This window comes from Gnatocerus cornutus, chromosome 7 (genome assembly GCF_029298725.1).
Source record: "Gnatocerus cornutus isolate USDA-ARS CGAHR chromosome 7, icGnaCorn1.1, whole genome shotgun sequence".
NCBI lineage: Eukaryota > Metazoa > Arthropoda > Insecta > Coleoptera > Tenebrionidae > Gnatocerus > Gnatocerus cornutus.
Window position 1 is genome coordinate 12,237,794 of NC_142239.1, and position 18,258 is coordinate 12,256,051.

The following is an 18,258-nucleotide window of genomic DNA, read 5'->3' on the forward strand; positions in this document are numbered from 1 at the left end:
TATACTTGAAACACAAGTGGCACTTTGATCACAAATACTGTAAACCTAAATCAAATACTATATTTCCTTCCTTTCTACACGTTTATTTTACTCATTTTGTGGTATAACATCAGTTGATTATTTTGAATTTTTTTTTCAATTGGCGTTTTGTCGTTTTAAGTGAATCCGTGTCAATTTGGTTGAATTACGTGTCGTAACAGCCCGAATGGCCACAGGTTAGTTCATTATTGTGCAGAAACCTACAGTCTACCATATGATCTTAAGCTGAGCTTAACCTACGATTTTTTTTGTTTTTTTCCCTTTTTTTATGTATTAAATAAACAACACTAAAACTACTTTTCTGAAGGTACACAATATCAGACATAGAATATTAGGAAAACCGTTTCCGGTTCACGTGACCCGGACACAGTTTCTCCCTTAATGCACACTCGATATAACGTAGGTAGTTTAAATTAGTAAGTAAATCACAATACGACTCCGACGGCGAGGGGGCCGCCGTCTAGTGTTTTTTTTGCCGTTTTTATTTTTCAATTTTTTAAAACTTATGCCTACTTTATTCAAAAATACCCTATTCAACTGGTTAAATAAAAATAAAACAATTCTCTATAGCTTTTGGTACATTATTATACTATAAGTATTACTTTAGTCTAATTCAGTTGACTTGTACCACCATCATTGCCTTCTTTTTCCACGAGTTTGACTTGACTTATGGCATATCAGTTTCGCACACCTAGGTAAGCACTTAAATGAACCGGTTTTGTTAAGAGGTGATCAAAAGGGGTACATTTTAACGATTGTTGCACGTTTTTCTGCTGTAACATTCAGAGTCGGTTGTCAAATATTTTATAATACACAACATGAAAGAATACCCTACTACCAAACTCTTAACTCTAATTAATATCGTAATACCTAACTTCTAATACATTCATTATACTAAATTGGCAATAAGATACTAGATTTTTTAGAAATTCTATTGGAACTTACAACGTATAGGCTCGTCCGAGAGGTCCAAATAAAGCGTCTTTTCATTTCTCAAGTAAAATTAAAGCAAGTGAAATCGCACCTCCCGAAAAGTAGCCCAATTTTTGCACCATTTATCTAGTCATTAACCACTTATCAAGTCACCCCCGACCCCAGAAACGAACGCTAAATTAACAAACGAACCCTGACTTAATTCCTGTTTTTACCATACGATATGACTTAGTGAGAAGCTGTTTTATAAATACAACAAAACCGGGAACAGGACCGACTTGATTAATGATAGACAACCGTTTAAAAGCTAACCGAAGCTTTTAAATCAAGAGCTCTTTTGAACAAAAGTTTTTTTTTGGGTTTTTTTCATTATTTTTAAAAATTAAAAAGCCACTTAAGAGTCACAGCACAGTTGTGTACATAAAAAACATATGTTAGTCAATGCATCGAACCTGTAAAGATATCTAAAGTGAACCATTCCGAAACGCCCCGGACCGCACCCGGAACGTTCCGGTTTTTGGAGCAATTTAAGTGAAGTATATCAATGAGATCCCCAGCGGCGTCCTTTGTTCGACCCCGTTTTTTATCACGTCGTCGATTTATCGCGTTTACTAAAAATAAATGCACTTGTCATCATTTTAAAGATCTTAAGATTTTTCAGTCTTTTCCTTTTTTTTTTAATATTTAATTATCTTCACTAGATTTCAGTTAAGGTAACGTTACTGGACATTATTATTATAAATATAAATAAATAAAAAATTCGGACTAGAATGTGAATTGAAATTTTGATGGCGCGGGGTTCGTCGTGGGGTGCGAAAAAAGACGCCCTCCGCAGTGATCTCAAGACTCAGAATGGCTCATCCATCACCACTCATACTGTTAGCTATAGATGAATCAATATCTCATGAACACCACGTTAACACAATGTGATTGAACATGTTTCGTGATGGTGCCGTTCGATCACGCCGACTCTTTAGGGTGTAGGCGGGTGTAAGGGGAGTCGAGCGAGCGCGTCGTTCGGTCACCGAGCAGAAACAAAAAATCACAGTAAATGGACTAATATTACAACATATCCAAGTCTATGGCTAACATACATACAGTACACAGAATACAGTAATATATAGGTATATAATAAACTTTATAATTAGAACGATATATATTATCCGCTATTATTATATTGTGTTTATTACTAAATTTATTTAAGAATACTTATAGCGTGCAGTCTAAGAACTGATTGTGTGGTGTTATTTCAGCTTACGGTCCGCGTCAGGACCTGCTTAATTCATAACAATATTACATAAATGATTAATTTGTATGTGTATTTTGATATAAGGAATTGGAGATCACAGGTTTTGTGGGGTTAACAAATTAACAGCACCTTCTTTACACACATCTCACACAAGTTTCCGCTCTTTCGTCTTGCAGGTGTTGTATTTGAATGACTTTTGTTCGATTATAACACGAGTTTTGAAACAAATGCCACGCGCCAAGACCTGTGTAAAGAACGGACATACCACACTGGGGGAAACAAACACATACAAACAACTTAGGTACGTTAAATCATTAAAAACAACATTAATATACAATAGTTAATAATAGGAAAAAAAATATCTTGATGTGAGAGAACAAATCAATACATACAGTACACCTTAAATAATTTTCTTTTTATGTTTAAATACACGAATGAGTTTGGTCGCGTACATATATATATTATGTTTTTTAATATATAATTAACCTTGCTCGGGACTAGTTCGGGTTACGTCTACAATGAATGTCACATTAAGTGCGTTTAGAAACTTGAGCGCCTTCAGTGGAAAACAACAAGAAAAACGCCGCCTCACAGTCGTTTCAATTGGAATCATTTTGAATTTTTTTTGCTTTTTTTTTTCGATTAAGTAACAAGTGTTGATAATCGTTTCTGATTCGGATTCGTCTTGTTTTCAATTTAATACTTTATTTGACATCTTTACAGACAAATTTGCGTCACAAATATACACAAAATGATTAAATAAATAAATAATAAAAATGGCAACTCTTAGAATTTCTAAATAAAAACAAAAACGGCATTCACGTTACGACTGGATTGTGTACATCTGTGAACTTTAGATGACAGAAAAAAAAAATATAAAGTAATTCCGTAATCCTAAAACAACAACCGTCGTAAAAATTAAAATACAATTTACAGATAACAATAAAAGTTTGGAATAATACAAATTTTCAATATCTTCTTACATGTCACTCTTTGTTTTAAAAACGTATAATAAAAACTTACATCAGATTTGTAGAAATAATCAACACCCAATATAATAATTAGTCAGAATCGATTTGTGTGTTTCGTTTTAATTACATTGACTCACCGCCGAGCAGGTCACCGGGAAGAAACGAGTTCAAGCTCGAAGGGGTAGCTCTTGCCGGATCCGTCGTATCCAAAGTGGAACTACCCCACAGACTAGCAGACGATTGACTGTTTGTCCAACCCGTGCTCCAGGTGTCGCCCCCTGTGCTGGGTTGTTTGGTGGAACCTCTCCATCCACCGGACGAACTCTGTTGGTTTGCAACCTGTTGCAACAGAGCGCTGGCGTCCCATTCTGACGGATTCTCCGCCAAAATTGTCGTGTTGCCGAGAACGCAGTTATTCAAAGTAGTTTGAGCCTAAACAACAGAACGTGGAGTAAAACAACCGAAGTCAACACGAGATTTTTTTGGTTGTTTTCGACGACTTACTTTGGTAGCCTCCTCACGCGTCGAATACTTGGCAAGAGCGAAACCTTGGTGCAAGTAAAGGTGGAAACTCTGCAAGGGACCGTGCTGCATGCAGAGTGTGCGTAAAGTCGACCCGTCAATCTGCAATCCCGTGCGTTAACTTCGGTCTGTACCGCCGCTCTAATTTAGCATACCTGTGCAGTCAAATTGCGGAGAAGCAACCATGGAGATCCGCCCCAATTACCGGAGCCGCGTTGACCACCGCTCCACGAACCAGACGTCAGATTGCTCGACCAACCGTTGACCAAGGCGCCACCTTTGGCGGAGAGACCTGGTGGTGGGCCACGGGCCTTCGGAGCACCCCACAGTTCCGAAGTCACGGTTGTTGTGGGGTTGAGATCGCCCAGACCACCTTTGGAGGAAGGCAGTTTGCTCTGCGGACTGCACCACACCAGTTAGTAAATGATAACACCGAAACGACACGACGAACCTTGTAAAAGCGCTGGACGTCGAAGACGGCGGGTTGAAGCTCCAAGTCGAAGAACTGAGGCTTAAAGGCTGAATGGAGTCGCCAGCTGGAGGACTTTTGTTGTTCGGATTCATGGTGAAGATTTCGTTATCTTTGATTGTGGCGATGGAAAGTGACGAACGCACTACTGAACCGGGCGTAATACTGGGATCATCTTCGATTGACTTTATTTGATTACCCTGTGGAATTTTCGAATTAATTTTCGGTCAAGTTATGCCAACGAGCCTCCTTACCTTCCAGGGTTTTCCAGGTTCAAATTCAGGTACTAAATCAGACAGGGAAGGTTGAGCAGGCGTTGGCCACTGTGCGTCTTTGCCATCATTTGCGGAGTCGCCACCTCCGGATTCTGGCCAGCCTCCGTCGCCGGTGCGGCCACTGGACCACGGGCTGCAAATAAAGTCATCAATCACCTCTTCATTTACAAGAACGCGATAATGAGCTCAAAAGATCTCATACACGTGTGTGATAATCAAAGCCTCTCATTAATTGGATCCGTTAATTTTAATCATTGAATTAGTTACACAGCCAAAAGTAACTTGTCATTGTAAAACGGGCTGAAAACCCAGTTACTTTAGGCCGCCACTGTATCAAATCAAATAGGCCGCATCTTACCCATCTGGTTGAGTCAGTCCTAATGGATTCATGTTGGGTGAGGTAGCCAAAGGTTTTGAGGATGAACCAGGAGCACGACTAAATTCACCTCCGTCTTCTTTGTCTTTGTTTATCCATTGATTAAGCCTCGATTGGCTTTGATTCTGAAACATTTGCAAATCAGCCGAGCCGTGTCAACCCTTTGTGCAACTTACCACTTGTTCTTTGATGCCCAAATCAGCAAAGTTGCTCTGCAACGCATTTATAGAATCATGCATCGGTGTGGTCGCTTTGAACAGATCGGATTGCCCTCCGCCTATGCTGCCGTGATTCTGTTGTTTCACGTAAATCGCCTGTTGTGCAGCAATCTGATTTTGCAGATTACTAATCTGCTGTTTAGTTTTTGTGATCAGGACTGAACATTGCAGCAGAGCGCTGTTCGGTTTCCCGTTAATACATTGCGATTGGGCGACCGACTGTTGAGTCATCAATTGTTGCAATGTCTTGATTTGTTGCAACAGTTGATTCAATAGGATCAATGTTTGAGGAGCAAGCGGCTGATTGAGAATCTGATGATTCAAATAACCCGCTTGGACGGCCATTTGAATTTGTTGAACGAGCATTCGTAGTTGTTGAGTTGATGGTTGAGACTGTGGCTGCAAGTTGCGACCTGCGGCGGAAGCAACGCCGAAGCCTTGAGATCCGCCACCGCCTTGAGTCAACATCTTCTGAACGCCAGCGGGCGAAATGTTGTTGATGAGAGAATTGCTTGGGCCGCCGGTGCTGTTCATGTTGTTCAGCAGGTTAGGAGCGTTGTTACCCTAATAACAGTCATTTTATCAGAGCTCTTAACTGGAGTTTGTGGTCTTACCTGTGGGAAAGACATCTGTCCAGGGGGTCCAGACGGGAACCTTTGTCCTGGGAATTGCTGATGGTCATAGTGATCGTCGTGGCGGTTTCTCCATCCGTCGGGATTCCGCGACAAGATTTCGAGAGCATCTTCGTAATTCATGTCACCTCGTCTTAGAGCGGTTTCCACTTCTTCTTTCTGCAGGTTGGGATGGTGTCAACACAAGATATGATTGCGTTTCAGTGAAAGTTTACCTTGTAGCCCATGTCCATCAGCATGCGGAAACACTTCGAATTCCAGATCATTTCTTTAGTGAGATTTTGTTTGGGACCTTGTTTGTGACCCCAGTCGATTTCGTTGTCTCCCCAGAGGTGAGTGCCACCCATCTTTTGTTTGTTCCATGCACCTGATTCTTCCCATCCTGGACCGCCCTCATCCCAGGAACCGTTACGGCCGTGACACCATACGGAACCATCGGGTTTGAGACGAGACTGGGCCATTCCAGGAGGACCGGCACTGCTGCCACGTCCCATACTTGCCCCTGTGGGCAGATCTTTCCAGTGAGAGCCTATTGTACGTGAAAAGCATGATGAGTGCTCGTGAAAATGAGGTGTACACGTGTAAGTGCTACTGTGTAAGAAGTGTTGTGTGTCGCTATAGATATTCCTGAAGTTCGTCTCGTGGTCAAAAAACAGAAATAGCATCCATAAGCCCACAAATCCTACATACTGTCAAGTCCGTACCAGTTTCACTGATGCGAACTTGTTACTTACCCATGCATCGCTTGCCTTGATTAAAAATAAAAAAATCTGTTACCTTGCTGGGGTGTGCCCCATAGCGAAGTCCCATCGTCGTAATTAGGCATGTTGCGTCTTTGAGTGGGTGGTGATGGTTCCTCCCATCCAGCGGTGTTTCCAGGACCAACTGGCATCTTGTTCGGATGATGTATATGCTGAGCGCCGGTGTGCGGTCCGGCTTGTCCCCAGAAAGCATCAGCTCCAGCTCCATTCAGTCTTCCTGTAATTCCTCTCGGATCTCCTCTCATGTCGCTTCCAGGCAGTCTCATCTGTTCTCTAGGATCCAGAAGTCTCATAGGATCAGAGCTTCCAGCTCTCATGTCTCTTATATCCGGACGCATTTCTCTAGGATCCATGGCTGCAGCTCTAGGATCAGCTGTCCTAGGATCACCCCAACCGGGATTTCCAGCGGCTCCGCCCCATTCCGCGTCTTTCTTAGGGCCTCCCCACATTGCGCCACTGTTAGCAGTGTTACCCCATTGTTGTTGTCCTGACGGTACACCAGTCCAAACGTTTGAACTGTCGGCATCATCATCTTCTCCCCAGGTACCACCAATGTTGGTAGATGGGGTGTGTCCCCATGGGGTTTTCTGTTGGGGCTGTGGGGGCGGCTGTCCACCGTTGCGTAAATTGGCTTCCCACAACTCAGTACCATTATTGACTGCGGGCTTCCATGGAGGCGGACCTGATCCGTCCATTTTCAATGGGGGCTCCGGACTGCCTGGTATATCCCAGTTCGTGTCTTGATTGACGTGTTGCTACATTAATAAAAACGTGATTTCCATACAATTTTCTCAAAGACTAAGACTTACGCCTCCCCAACCGTCTTGACTAAAAATGGCTTCCCTCATAGTGTTCAATTGCTCAAGTTGTTGTTTGGTTGAAGGGCTCGGGTTTGGCTGGGTGACGGGAATTGGTGGTTTAACAGTAGAAGTCGAAGTTGTGGGTTGGGGACCACTGTTAGTAGCAGCGGCTGGCTTCGCACCTGGGCCCCAACTGGAATTGTTTGGTTGAGAGGACGGTGTCTGCTGTTGTCCATTCGAATTGAGATTTGAATTAGCCTTGTTGGCTGTAAGAAAAAAACAGTTAAATAGATAAAAACCAACAAACGCCAATTTACCTTCTTGCGTGGGTCCCTGGTTTGAGGTTGGTGGTCGAGTAGCGTTATTGTTCCATTGCTGAGTGCCTGTATTATTTTGATTTGCAGGATTGGCTGTCCCCCAGCCACTCGAAGAGTTAGCTGCGATCAAACAAAAGTGTCACAAAACGATAGTTTTTGTCGGACTTTTTCAACTTTTTCGGGTATTAAACAGACAATTAATTCAAACCGATTTTGTAATCGTTGTAAAAATTCTTGGCAAATGTTTGAAGCTGAAAGTTATACGAGTAAACTGTGGAGACTTTGACCCAGTTTGTTTAAAGCAACTTTTGCATATTCGTAATTTGTAGGGCAAAAAGTTCTTGTAAGTTAAACGAAACGCCGCTTTTTTCTGTGATGTTGGCAGTAGTGTCAATATTAGAAATGTTACGATGGTGATGATAAAAAGTAGCAGAAAGTCAGTTTTTTGCTTTACAGGTGTTTCTGCCCGCGATAAAAGGGACAAAAACAGTGTTGGAGTAAAAACTTACCGTTATTGTTACTGGCCTGTTGAGAAGGCGGGGTGCCCCAGCCAGAGGTGCCTGTGCTTAGCGAACTCTCGCCGCCTCCTCTCAATCTCAAAGGTGGCGCATAGTTGTCGCTTGTGCGCTGAACAAAGGGGGGCAAGCCGCCGCCACCGCCGCCATTGCGGCACGTAATGTCATCATCGTAATGATAGTCGTTGTTATCGCAGCTAGTAGCAGTACTATCGGTGAGGTTCTTCAGTGCATTGAGGTCGAGTACTTCGAGGTCATCAGACTTTTGGTTGGGAATGTCTCGTCCGAGGGGTAAAGCACCAAACTTACTATCTAACTTATCGCTATTATTGTGGGCGACCTTGCAGTGGTCTTTACGTTGTATTTTTGGTACGGTAACAGAGTTCAGAAGACAGTTTTCGGTCACAGATTGCATTCTAATATTAGAGTTGCCGTACGAACGGCAACTTGAGCCGTTTATCACAGATGGGGCGTCTACTGATGAGACGCAGGGTTGGCTCGGGGGATCGGCTCGACCCCCCCAAGCTGCCCGAGCGACTTGTACTGGGGGTGCGCTGCCCCTCATGGCTGACACTTGAGGCACTTGGTAGGTAGGAAATGTAGAGTTCGGCTCGGAGGGGGTGGGGGCGCGCATCGTCACTAGTGCTCCATATCAGTCTGGCCAGCCAGAGATCTGAAACAAAACAAATATGATACAGTCCCCAGTTCGGCTTATCTTATCGATAAAACTTTACAGTTTTCTTTTTCGAGCGCGCTGTTACTTATACAGGGTGAGTCAAGCTTGCGTAGTCCTTCAGTGACGCTTCTATAAATACATATTTTATATTTTTGAAAAAGTGAATGTATGTCTGAATAAAATGCATTTCTATAAATTAATTTCAGTTGTCAGAAGAACCGCATTCAACTTTTTTTCTTTAAATGCAACTTACTACTTTTACTTTAGGATATTGATGAGTTTATTAGTAAGCTATTCAAAACTATCAAGTTTTAAATTTTTGGAGGCGCCGTTGTCAAGTTATAAATATTTCAAAAATTGCGTATTTTACCGATGTAGAGGTTAAGACAAAAAATGAAGAGAATAAAAAAAGGAAATAAAAATAATACCTGGTGTTTCATTAAAAAAAAAGTTCTGGCCATTTGTATATCCTGAAAATTAAAGTCGTCTATTTTTTACATTTATGTACAAAATTTATTTCTGGTGAAATCATGGGAAAGAGTGTAGTCAAACGTGTCAAATTTTGTTTTCATATCTCAAAAAATAATGATTTTTAAGTCAGCTACTGAGTACAATCTTCTAATTTACAATGATTTTCAAAATCATCATTTTCAAGCAAATTGCAGTATTGAATTTTATTTTAGGCCCAAAAATTGACTAGAGTCTGACGGACCCCACCAGACTAATATCGTCCAGTTGAGCTAGCTGAGAGAATAAAGAAAAAAAGTTGAATGCGGCCCTGCAAAAATGGTGCACTTATGCCATCTGAAATTAATTTTAAGATACGCATTTCATACAGACATATACAAAGTGATTCTTATTAATATTAAAGTAGAATAGTAGACGTTAACCGTTTTACTAAGATTTTGATAAAACTTTGCAAAAGTTTAGAATAGAGGTACACTAGCAACTTCCCAAAATTATAAATCGACTACCGTACAGTTTTCAAAAAAATCGAAGTCAAAGTGTCAAGACAACACATGTAAATGTGTTTGCCGTTAAAATTTTAATGTTTCCTAGGATTTCCATAAAAATCTCCCATAATATTGTCTAGATGTTAAGAAGACACTCAGCATTTGGAAAATAGATCTTTACCCTATAGTTTTTTGCCTACATAGGTCAATGTGGCAACGATGGCTGGTTGTCGCAAACGTACTTTGCAAGTTTTTTTCTCAACTTCGTAATCTGCACTATAGTCAGAATTTGGTAACTTTGGTTTAACTCCGCCTACCTTTTGGGCCAATTGAATTTCAGCTGGAAGTCTGATTCACTCAGCAAAATTTTGATAGTTCGTCGATAGTTGCTAAAAGTCGAGGTAGAAATGCCCACACATTAGAAGATGAAACATCATCAAAATCGACGAAACTTTCACGATTAATTGAATTCTCGCAAAACCGCAGATCTTCTTGACATGTGTGACACTTGAGTTGTCAAATTTTGGTTATGTTGAGTAAAGGAGGCTAGCCATTTCTTGATTCGACAAATTCAAATCGTCATTTGTTCATGTGGGCGGGGTTAAACCAAAGTTATAAAATTCCGACTATAGTTGCCCTCCAACAAACGTCTCTATCGCATTTTCCGGCGAATTTTCACAATCGTCTGCCACCTGCCTTTAAACGTAGCTATATCAGACATCCTAGCAATTAACAAACAGAAATGTAATTTGTAGGTTATGTTGTCAGCTCGCTGGTTGTCAATACTACAACTATCATGACAGTGAAGTTAGCAACATTCAAAAAGTATCCGCAACAAACTTCAGCTCAGTTTGTCTCGAGCATACGACCATAAGAATCACCCTGTACATTCAACTTTTTAAAAATATAAAATATTTATAAAAGCATCACAGGAGGAGCACGCAAGCTTGACTCACCCTGTAGAGATTATTTTCAAGCATTGTGCAAACGAAACTGGCTGTGTAGGCGTTGGAAATTCGTATTGCCAACTGTGAAAATTGATAACTTGGGACGTGGGGTAATTAATCGTAGGAAGCATCGCGTCAATCATTGTCATTCTGACGATTTTATTTTTGTTCCGGTGGAGCTTAGCATGCAATCGATAAAAGAAACGGGAAGTCTGGAATGGTTCGGAGGTCCCGAATGTTCCAGTCTGGATGAAAATGGGCGTGTTTATCCCTAATTCGTCGATGGACCATACCGCCGGCGATACATACCAACAACAATAATAAAAAACGCCAATAAATGTCGAACTTACACACAAATATGGACGCCCGTGGAACTAGCCAAGTTGGTAGAGGGGAGCATCAGAACGCTTGAGAAACTTCACACAAGTCATTATTATTATCATCATCCAATACACTAAAACCGATTCGCGTTCACAGTCAGAAAGTCAGTGAATTATCACACGAACAAATGAGAATACTAAATATCACAATTATTTCAATAATTTGGCGTTAAATACTTGTATTATACGGGCACCACAGATTTGTTTATTGATCCGCAATTACGTGGCAGGGCTGCCTTCGCTCGTCGCGCGTCGGCTGACTCCGCTCGCATTCGGTTTTGGAAAGCGTGCAGTCCGGAAAGTGATTTCGATAAACAACAGGATCGGTCGGGGGTGCGGGGGGCACGCCAAGGGGCTCCAGCGCGATCACAACAAGACAAATACTGGAATGCAACGTAAATAAAAACAAACTGGTCACTTATTCAACGTCGGTTTCAGCGCCGCGATTAAGGGGGTGGTGGACAACCGGCATCGGAGACGGCGTCCGAGGTAACTGTTGTGCTTCGCTCTCCTGAATAATCGACGACGGCGGCGTCGCCGCCGCCGCGCGCCCTGACCCAATTTCCCTCACAACTGGGGAAAAGGGATAAGGTCAGGTCGACCGGGATGATCGAAGGGTACGCAAGGCCGACGCTGTTGTGACCTTAACTTGGCCGAAATTAAATGGGTCACAGAGGAAGCGATCATCACGTATTTCCTCGTTCCGTAGCTGCGGAAGAAGAACACGATAGACGTGCTCTTCTATAACTGTCCTGGATGTGCTAATTGCGAGGTTAATAAACTGACAGTTTTTTTCCGCTCGATGCTTCTAGCCACTCTTTGCGGGTGGATGATGCCGCTTTTTTCTTTGCAATTGATGCTATTTTTCTGTCAAGGTGATTAACCTTACATTCGTTTCGCCACCGATTCGCTCTAAACAATTGCGACTTGCTTTTATTAGCAGGTCAAGACAGTTGCATGTTTCTAAAGGTCGACAGAACATACTTCAGGTTTGTTTACGAACAACTGAACCGTCCAGAACATGATGCAAGCCAATAAGACGTCCAATCATGGAATTCGCTTTCTAAGTGAAACAACAACAATTTCACTAATTCAGACACGACGATTTACCCTTCAGCTCCCAATCCATCAAACTTAAATATCAACATTACCTTTCCGCCTTCAAATAAGCTGTTGGTAGTTCTACCAGACAACAGGACTATAGTTTAGCAATCACTTTTGTGCGTTTATAACTTTGACTTTTAAGTTGTTTAAACAGCAATCTTACCTCAAACCCTGACAAACCTGAAATAGTTGGGTGCTTAAGTATTGGTAATAAAGACAAAACCATAATTGGACAATAGATTGTGGCGAACTGTGCAACTCATTTAAAACCCCAAAGCCTAACCTTTCTCTCCCAAAATTCGATATCTCCGATAACAAAACATATTTGCCAAAGTTATTTGTTCAAGATTAGGTAAGCTTTATCATCTAAAAATAAAATTCTGTAATACACTACCGGTGTTACGTCATCGCAAATTTTGCGGTTTCCAATCGCAACCTTTACACGTTATCTGTTTCAAGACGATGCACTTGTTCCTAATAATAATAAGGTAAGCTCTTCAGTTCTGGTAGACGCCAGGCTTTGCAACAAGTTATCGCGGACTTTCATTGTTTGCCTGTTAGCTTTGTTGTCGCAATGTGGAAGGATGGCATCAATCAGAAAACGACTGGATTTGATCCAAGTCTTAAATTGTCCTCAGTGTAGTAGAAGAATCGATTATTGTGACATTGGTAACTTAATGAAAAAGAAGCCTCTCGCTAAGTAATTTGTTCGATGAATAAGTGAATTTTATCAAAGGATTCGCTTGTAGATAAACAATAAAGTTTAATCAGTAAATTGAAAATATGTGGCACTTTTATTACACGGCGTTATAAAGTGGTGCATTTTTAGATAAAATCGATAAGGTAGAAAGAGTCTGTAAGATATCGAAAACTTGTGACTTCTAAGGGACTATTATCCTTTTATAGAATGGTATAAAATTTTAGTAGAAACTTTCGTAAAAGTTTCTTATCGCTTCTTCGATCTCCACCTTTCAATAACACCGCACAACAAAATTAAACTTTTTTCTGCTATTTTAGTAAAATTGTGTTTTTTCTCCAATGTCACAAAAAGTCACTATTTTAGTCGTTTTTAAACAGTAAAGTAGACAATTCTGTTATAAATAATGAAAAGCGCCCATTGTCAAAGAAACACTTTTTTTGCCTAGGCAGAAAAAGTACTTTTTGTGACTGCTACTATTAGAGACTTTCATTTGTATGGCACTTACACAATTTTAACTTTGAAACTTTTTGAAACTAATATATTAAATGTTATCAATGACAACTACATGCATAGCCATCCATATTTATAGTTCAATTTGCGTTTCCTCATTGTCTGTCGTGGAACTGAATATTTCGTTTGTAGAAAAACTAGTATTTGTAATTTGGTCGAAAAGTGGCTTTTGCTGTCTCGCAATTTTGCATAAGCTACGCTTTTGCTTGACAAAAAGTACCACTTTTCTGCCATGTAATAAAATCTACTATTATTGGTATTTCGCTCCATCATCCTCCATTTTTTTTGTGCATTTTATGTAATACAAATTTATTTTTTATTCAATATTTAATTCTGATCCTTTTTGTCATTATTTTCCCCACTACAAAAACAAAAAAAAAAATACCAAAATAGCGCTTTTTAACATTTTTAGATACATGTAAATGGCCGGAATACGGCGTTTGGCGGCCTATGCCTCTAAAATCGAAACTAGTTAGTTTTATTGTTTAACGGTTGGCATTGCACTGTGCACAATGGACAGAAGTCTGTTGAAGAGAAATAAATTGTTTTATTTCCAATATAGTCGTCGCTAGACGAGCAGCAACTTGGTAGAGTAAAAGTCACTAGGTATATCAGATTTTTTTTTGATTTTTTAAATTTGGTTGGCCTAAAAAATAGTGTGGATCACACGTCCAACTACACTTTTGGAAGTCTGAGTGAAATTGCGAAGACGAAGCTCCGCAATTTGGCAATTTCACTCAGACTTCCAAAATAGCATTTTCCGGCCTTGTGATCCAAATAACTATTACGGTACTGCAATATTATTGAAATTTTTTATTTTGATACATGTGACATAATGGATGTTTTGCGTCTATTTAGATCTCTTACTTATGTAATTTATAAAATTCGTAATAATTTATAAAACAGAGTGATTCTTTATAATATCGGTCAAAGATTGCTTTGCATTTTAGCAAGTAGGTACACTGACTGAAGGGGTTGACACATGGGCGTAGAATAAACCGGCGCCAGGGGAGCATGATTTAATTATTTTTGAATTGAAGCCTCATTTAAAAAAAAACAAATTTCTTTTTGTTTGTTTTTTTTTGTCAAATGGGGAATGATGTCACATAATAATATGTTTTTAGTCCACAAAAAAACAATATATTTCGTTTAAATTATGCAGATGGGAGAAGTAGTGTTGTGCAGCCATAATCCATCAGCGATGGACTACTTATATCAGCACATATTTGTCCAATAAATCATTTATCGAAAACAACAGTGCGCTATTTTCTCCCACTTGTGTTCTCAATTTCAATTTAATCAACGAAATTTCCATTTATCAAGTTGATTGCAACACTTTCGATATCTTGTTGGTGAATTGAACGATATGGTACAACGGTACCGATAAAAATCATAGTTTAAAATAATCTCGTTATTATTGATGTCATCGGTGTAACAAAAATATAATTATATAATTTGTTATTTAAATGGAAATCAATATTGACTAATGTTTATTTGAATATTGAATCATTACCGTGTAAATATCGATGAAATTTTTTACGACCCACCTACTCTAATTCGTGCAGTAAATGTTGACACACCATAGCCAATATAACGTACTCAACCAAAATAATTCTTTAATGTAGCAGGAAAGCGCTGCTTAATATGCACACATTTCGTAATTGAACCAAGCTACGACCGGTTTTCCTTTGAAATAAACTACAGGTAGGTACACCTTTTGAGCAGTAGCTCGCTTTATATACTATTCTTTTTTCCCTCACTCTTTGTGCCATTGAATTGCATCCACATACCCACATCTCTCTTCTCTTCTATTTTAATACCTGACGTCTGAAATACCATCCAAAATGTAAAGTTCATAACTAAAATCAGATTGCGGTACCTCACACCGGCTGTGGCACCATGCCAACTATTACAGACCTGCAATTATATGGCGCATTCCCTCAAATTGCTTGTGGTTGATCACAGGATACCACAACACGACGAAATTCGTGGTTTCAACATCTACGATATAATTAACTGATGGCAGGTTTGTGTAAAATAAAACAACTTGAATTCTTCCTATGACGTAATTACGTTCAAGATTCTTGTTATCAAAAAGAGTACGATAAAACGAAAGTGAAAGAAAACAGGATGTAAAGTGGTAAAGCCCGATTGTGGTGTTTGCAAGTTGTTATTAACACTCATTAACGGACAGTTACTGTTTTTTAATGCTGATGTTACACGCACAGTAGCAGTTTTGCTTCCGTTATTGTGCAGATTTGTGAGAGCGCCCGAAGAAAAGCGCTTTAAACGGTTGAACACAACTTGCAGGAGTTACACCCACTCAAGAATGTATTTTCTGATATCAACAATTCCGTGAAAGGTTAATGAGATTTATGTTGGAATTTAAGACACCAGTTCTTCGGTTTCTAGACTGGACTCCAACTTTAGTGTTTTGGCTTCGACTTCTCAGTGGTCTTGTTCGACCTAAAATGGAGCCAAATATAGATATTTACATAACAAGTGCGGAGAGTGCCAAATTTGGCACGAGTGGAATGCAGATGCACGAGGACGACACGAGTTGTGTACACCATTTTTCCTACGACCCCTCATTCAAACAAACGAGTCCATTTCTTACTTATTCTGAACGTCGTTTTCCTACTACCCACATGAAAGTTCCACACAGTTTAATGGCCCCGAAAGTTGGTATCTGTCAGTTGTAAGTTTTTAAGTTATCAAGACTATATAGGCGTTAAGTTGGCGACAGCAATACAGATGGTAAATTTTAAAACAAAAATTGATCAAGTTTAATACATAGTATTCGAAAAAGGATAAAAATTTAACGAGCAATCCAGAGAGCTTATTTTCGAGATGAAGTAAAATATCCTAGGCATCGAGAGTGTCATGTTAATCTGACCAATGAATGGTATAGTTAGCGATTTAAATACTGCTTTAGCTTCAAAATTTTGGTTCAGAATTGTTGCTTCCATAAGCCTTTGTTCTCTAGGTCAAGAGTTCTGGGACACACTGTATATATATTTTTTAAATAAGGTCAATCAAGAGAAATCACAAGGAAATGACTGGGAAATCAGCCATATGCCATTTTTGAGGCATATTAACCCCTCGTCTTTATATAACAAGTGCGGAAAGTGCCAAATCTCGCACGAGTGGGAATGCAGATGCACGAGGAAGACACAAGTTATGTACACCATTTTTCCTACGACCCCTCATCCAATCAAACGAGTCAATTTCTTACTTATTCTGACTGTCGTTTTCCCACTACCCACATGAAAGTTCTACACAGTTTAATGGCCCCGAAACTTGTATCTATCAGTCTAAATGCCCCAAAAACTTGCTAAATATTGCATGCCGAAGCCCCCCAAAGGCCGCGTTTGGTGGAAACTTGATGAATGCGCCACTTGTGGGCTTCCCAAGGGCCCTCGAGGCTGTTTTTCCGCATTTCCCCTTTGGCGCTCGGAAAGCTCCAGTTGGCACTTGGACGCTGGCCAAGCCGAAGCTTTCGTCACAGTGTAAGCGTTCCGACGCCACCGACGACACAATCAAAAGTGTTTTCCCCGAGCCTGGCAACAGTACAGCTTTGTCAAGTTGGTAGGTAAGTTAGGAGCATACACTTAATCAAGGTCGCATATTTGCGAAGAACGGCGCTCCGCCACTTGCCCTCGAGCAAGTCCAACTAGACACTAATCTGGAAGCTGCTCAAAGATACATTCACTCGTTCTCATTGCATAAATACTAATTGGTGTTGCATTAGAAAAATACTGCGCAAGACACCGATCATCAAAACAACAATGTTTATTTTGGATCGCGGTGTCGATTTCACGCCGCACGCTCTGTACCCCCGATTCCGCGAAAGAGAAAAAAACAACGTAATCTCAATCATTATCGGGATTATCAACTGATAACATCGCTAGGTGGTTATAATTAAGGCGAGTTTCACAACCCGTGTTTACATTGTGATAACGTAATGAACTTTTCCGACCGAAGCCCCCTTGTCAACAAGATGGCAACTCTCACCACCGCTCTTCACAATGCGCACCAAACCCAGTAGCCCCCTTATAACCCCGCAATTTTCAACCATTTCTTTTATTTCTGCAGCCATAATTTCGTGGTTTAAAACAGTTTTTACGACGCCATTCGTTCAGAACCCCCATCGTTAAAACTACAGTAATAAACAAGCGAAATTGAGCAAAAATGACTTACCTATCCGTAAAAGTCTTTTAATTAAAAAATTCGCACAAATATCACTCGAAATCACAAAGATTCAGCTTGAAATTCTCGTCAAACATATAAATGACCGTCGAAGCATGACGCCATTTTTAAGTCTATTTCTAGTTGGTAGTTCGCGAGAGGTTGGCACGCATGCGTCCCGGATGCCACTTCCGTCAGCGCGGTTTGAAATTCGCGCAAAAAATCTTCGTTTCAAACGGGGGAAACTTTACAACCGGAAATGTGGAGATTTCGAGCTAATGACGCGAAATGAAAGGACCATTACGATTATCGACTCCAATAAATGCGACGAATGAGCGAACTTGTCACGTTTTATCGAGTATTAATAAGTTTTTGTTCCTTGTTCGATAACCTCTTTAAACAATACACACTTATTTAAGCATTTTCTAAAGCATTTTTTGTACATTTATTGGTTTATTGGTCCAACTTTAACAACTTAAGTAGTCCTTCTCCTTGTTAATTTTTAATCATTTTAGTTTACTAAATTAATAGTCTGTTAATTGCGCATTGTAATTCTATACAGTTCTTTGTTTATTTTATTGCGAATATGAACCTTGGTCGGCATCTTCTGTAACAGAAACTTTAGTCCAGAGATGACTTCAGACTTTTTCAAGCCCTTGTGCTGGAACAGGCTTTAGAATTTAAAATGTGTTGGCAACTCTGTTTACAGGTGTCTTGATTTCA

The 18,258-nt window shown here is 40.1% G+C and overlaps 1 protein-coding gene across 2 annotated transcripts; it reads right to left on the reverse strand.

The window, feature by feature from the left end:
- Positions 1 to 2,900: 2,900 nt before the first annotated feature.
- On the reverse strand, positions 2,901 to 17,693 carry gw (trinucleotide repeat containing adaptor protein gawky). Of its 2 annotated transcripts, none has more exons than XM_088041229.1 (14): positions 17,548 to 17,693; positions 8,072 to 8,750; positions 7,563 to 7,682; positions 7,255 to 7,511; positions 6,462 to 7,200; positions 5,900 to 6,186; positions 5,667 to 5,843; positions 5,011 to 5,616; positions 4,817 to 4,959; positions 4,438 to 4,591; positions 4,166 to 4,383; positions 3,870 to 4,116; positions 3,697 to 3,816; positions 2,901 to 3,624 (listed from the first exon to the last, which is right to left on the reverse strand). In XM_088041229.1, the coding sequence occupies exons 2-14, from the start codon at positions 8,709 to 8,711 to the stop codon at positions 3,316 to 3,318; spliced, it is 4,017 nt and encodes a 1,338-aa protein (XP_087897355.1). In that variant the 5' UTR covers positions 8,712 to 8,750; positions 17,548 to 17,693; the 3' UTR covers positions 2,901 to 3,315. The 2 variants fall into 2 exon arrangements, with proteins under 2 accessions (XP_087897355.1, XP_087897354.1); XM_088041228.1 differs by having other exon boundaries at positions 5,900 to 6,213.
- Between the last annotated feature and the right edge of the window lie 565 nt (positions 17,694 to 18,258).

Bases quoted from the DNA above. Each gene is read 5' to 3' on its own strand.
- gw (XM_088041228.1), bottom strand. From the start codon at position 8,711: ATGCGCGCCCCCACCCCCTCCGAGCCGAACTCTACATTTCCTACCTAC. The intron at 5,617-5,666 runs GTAAGACCACAA...GACTGTTATTAG, and splicing joins GACAGATGTCTTTCCCACAG to GGTAACAACGCTCCTAACCT. The intron at 4,592-4,816 runs GTAAGATGCGGC...CTTTATTTGCAG, and splicing joins GGACTGACTCAACCAGATGG to CCCGTGGTCCAGTGGCCGCA.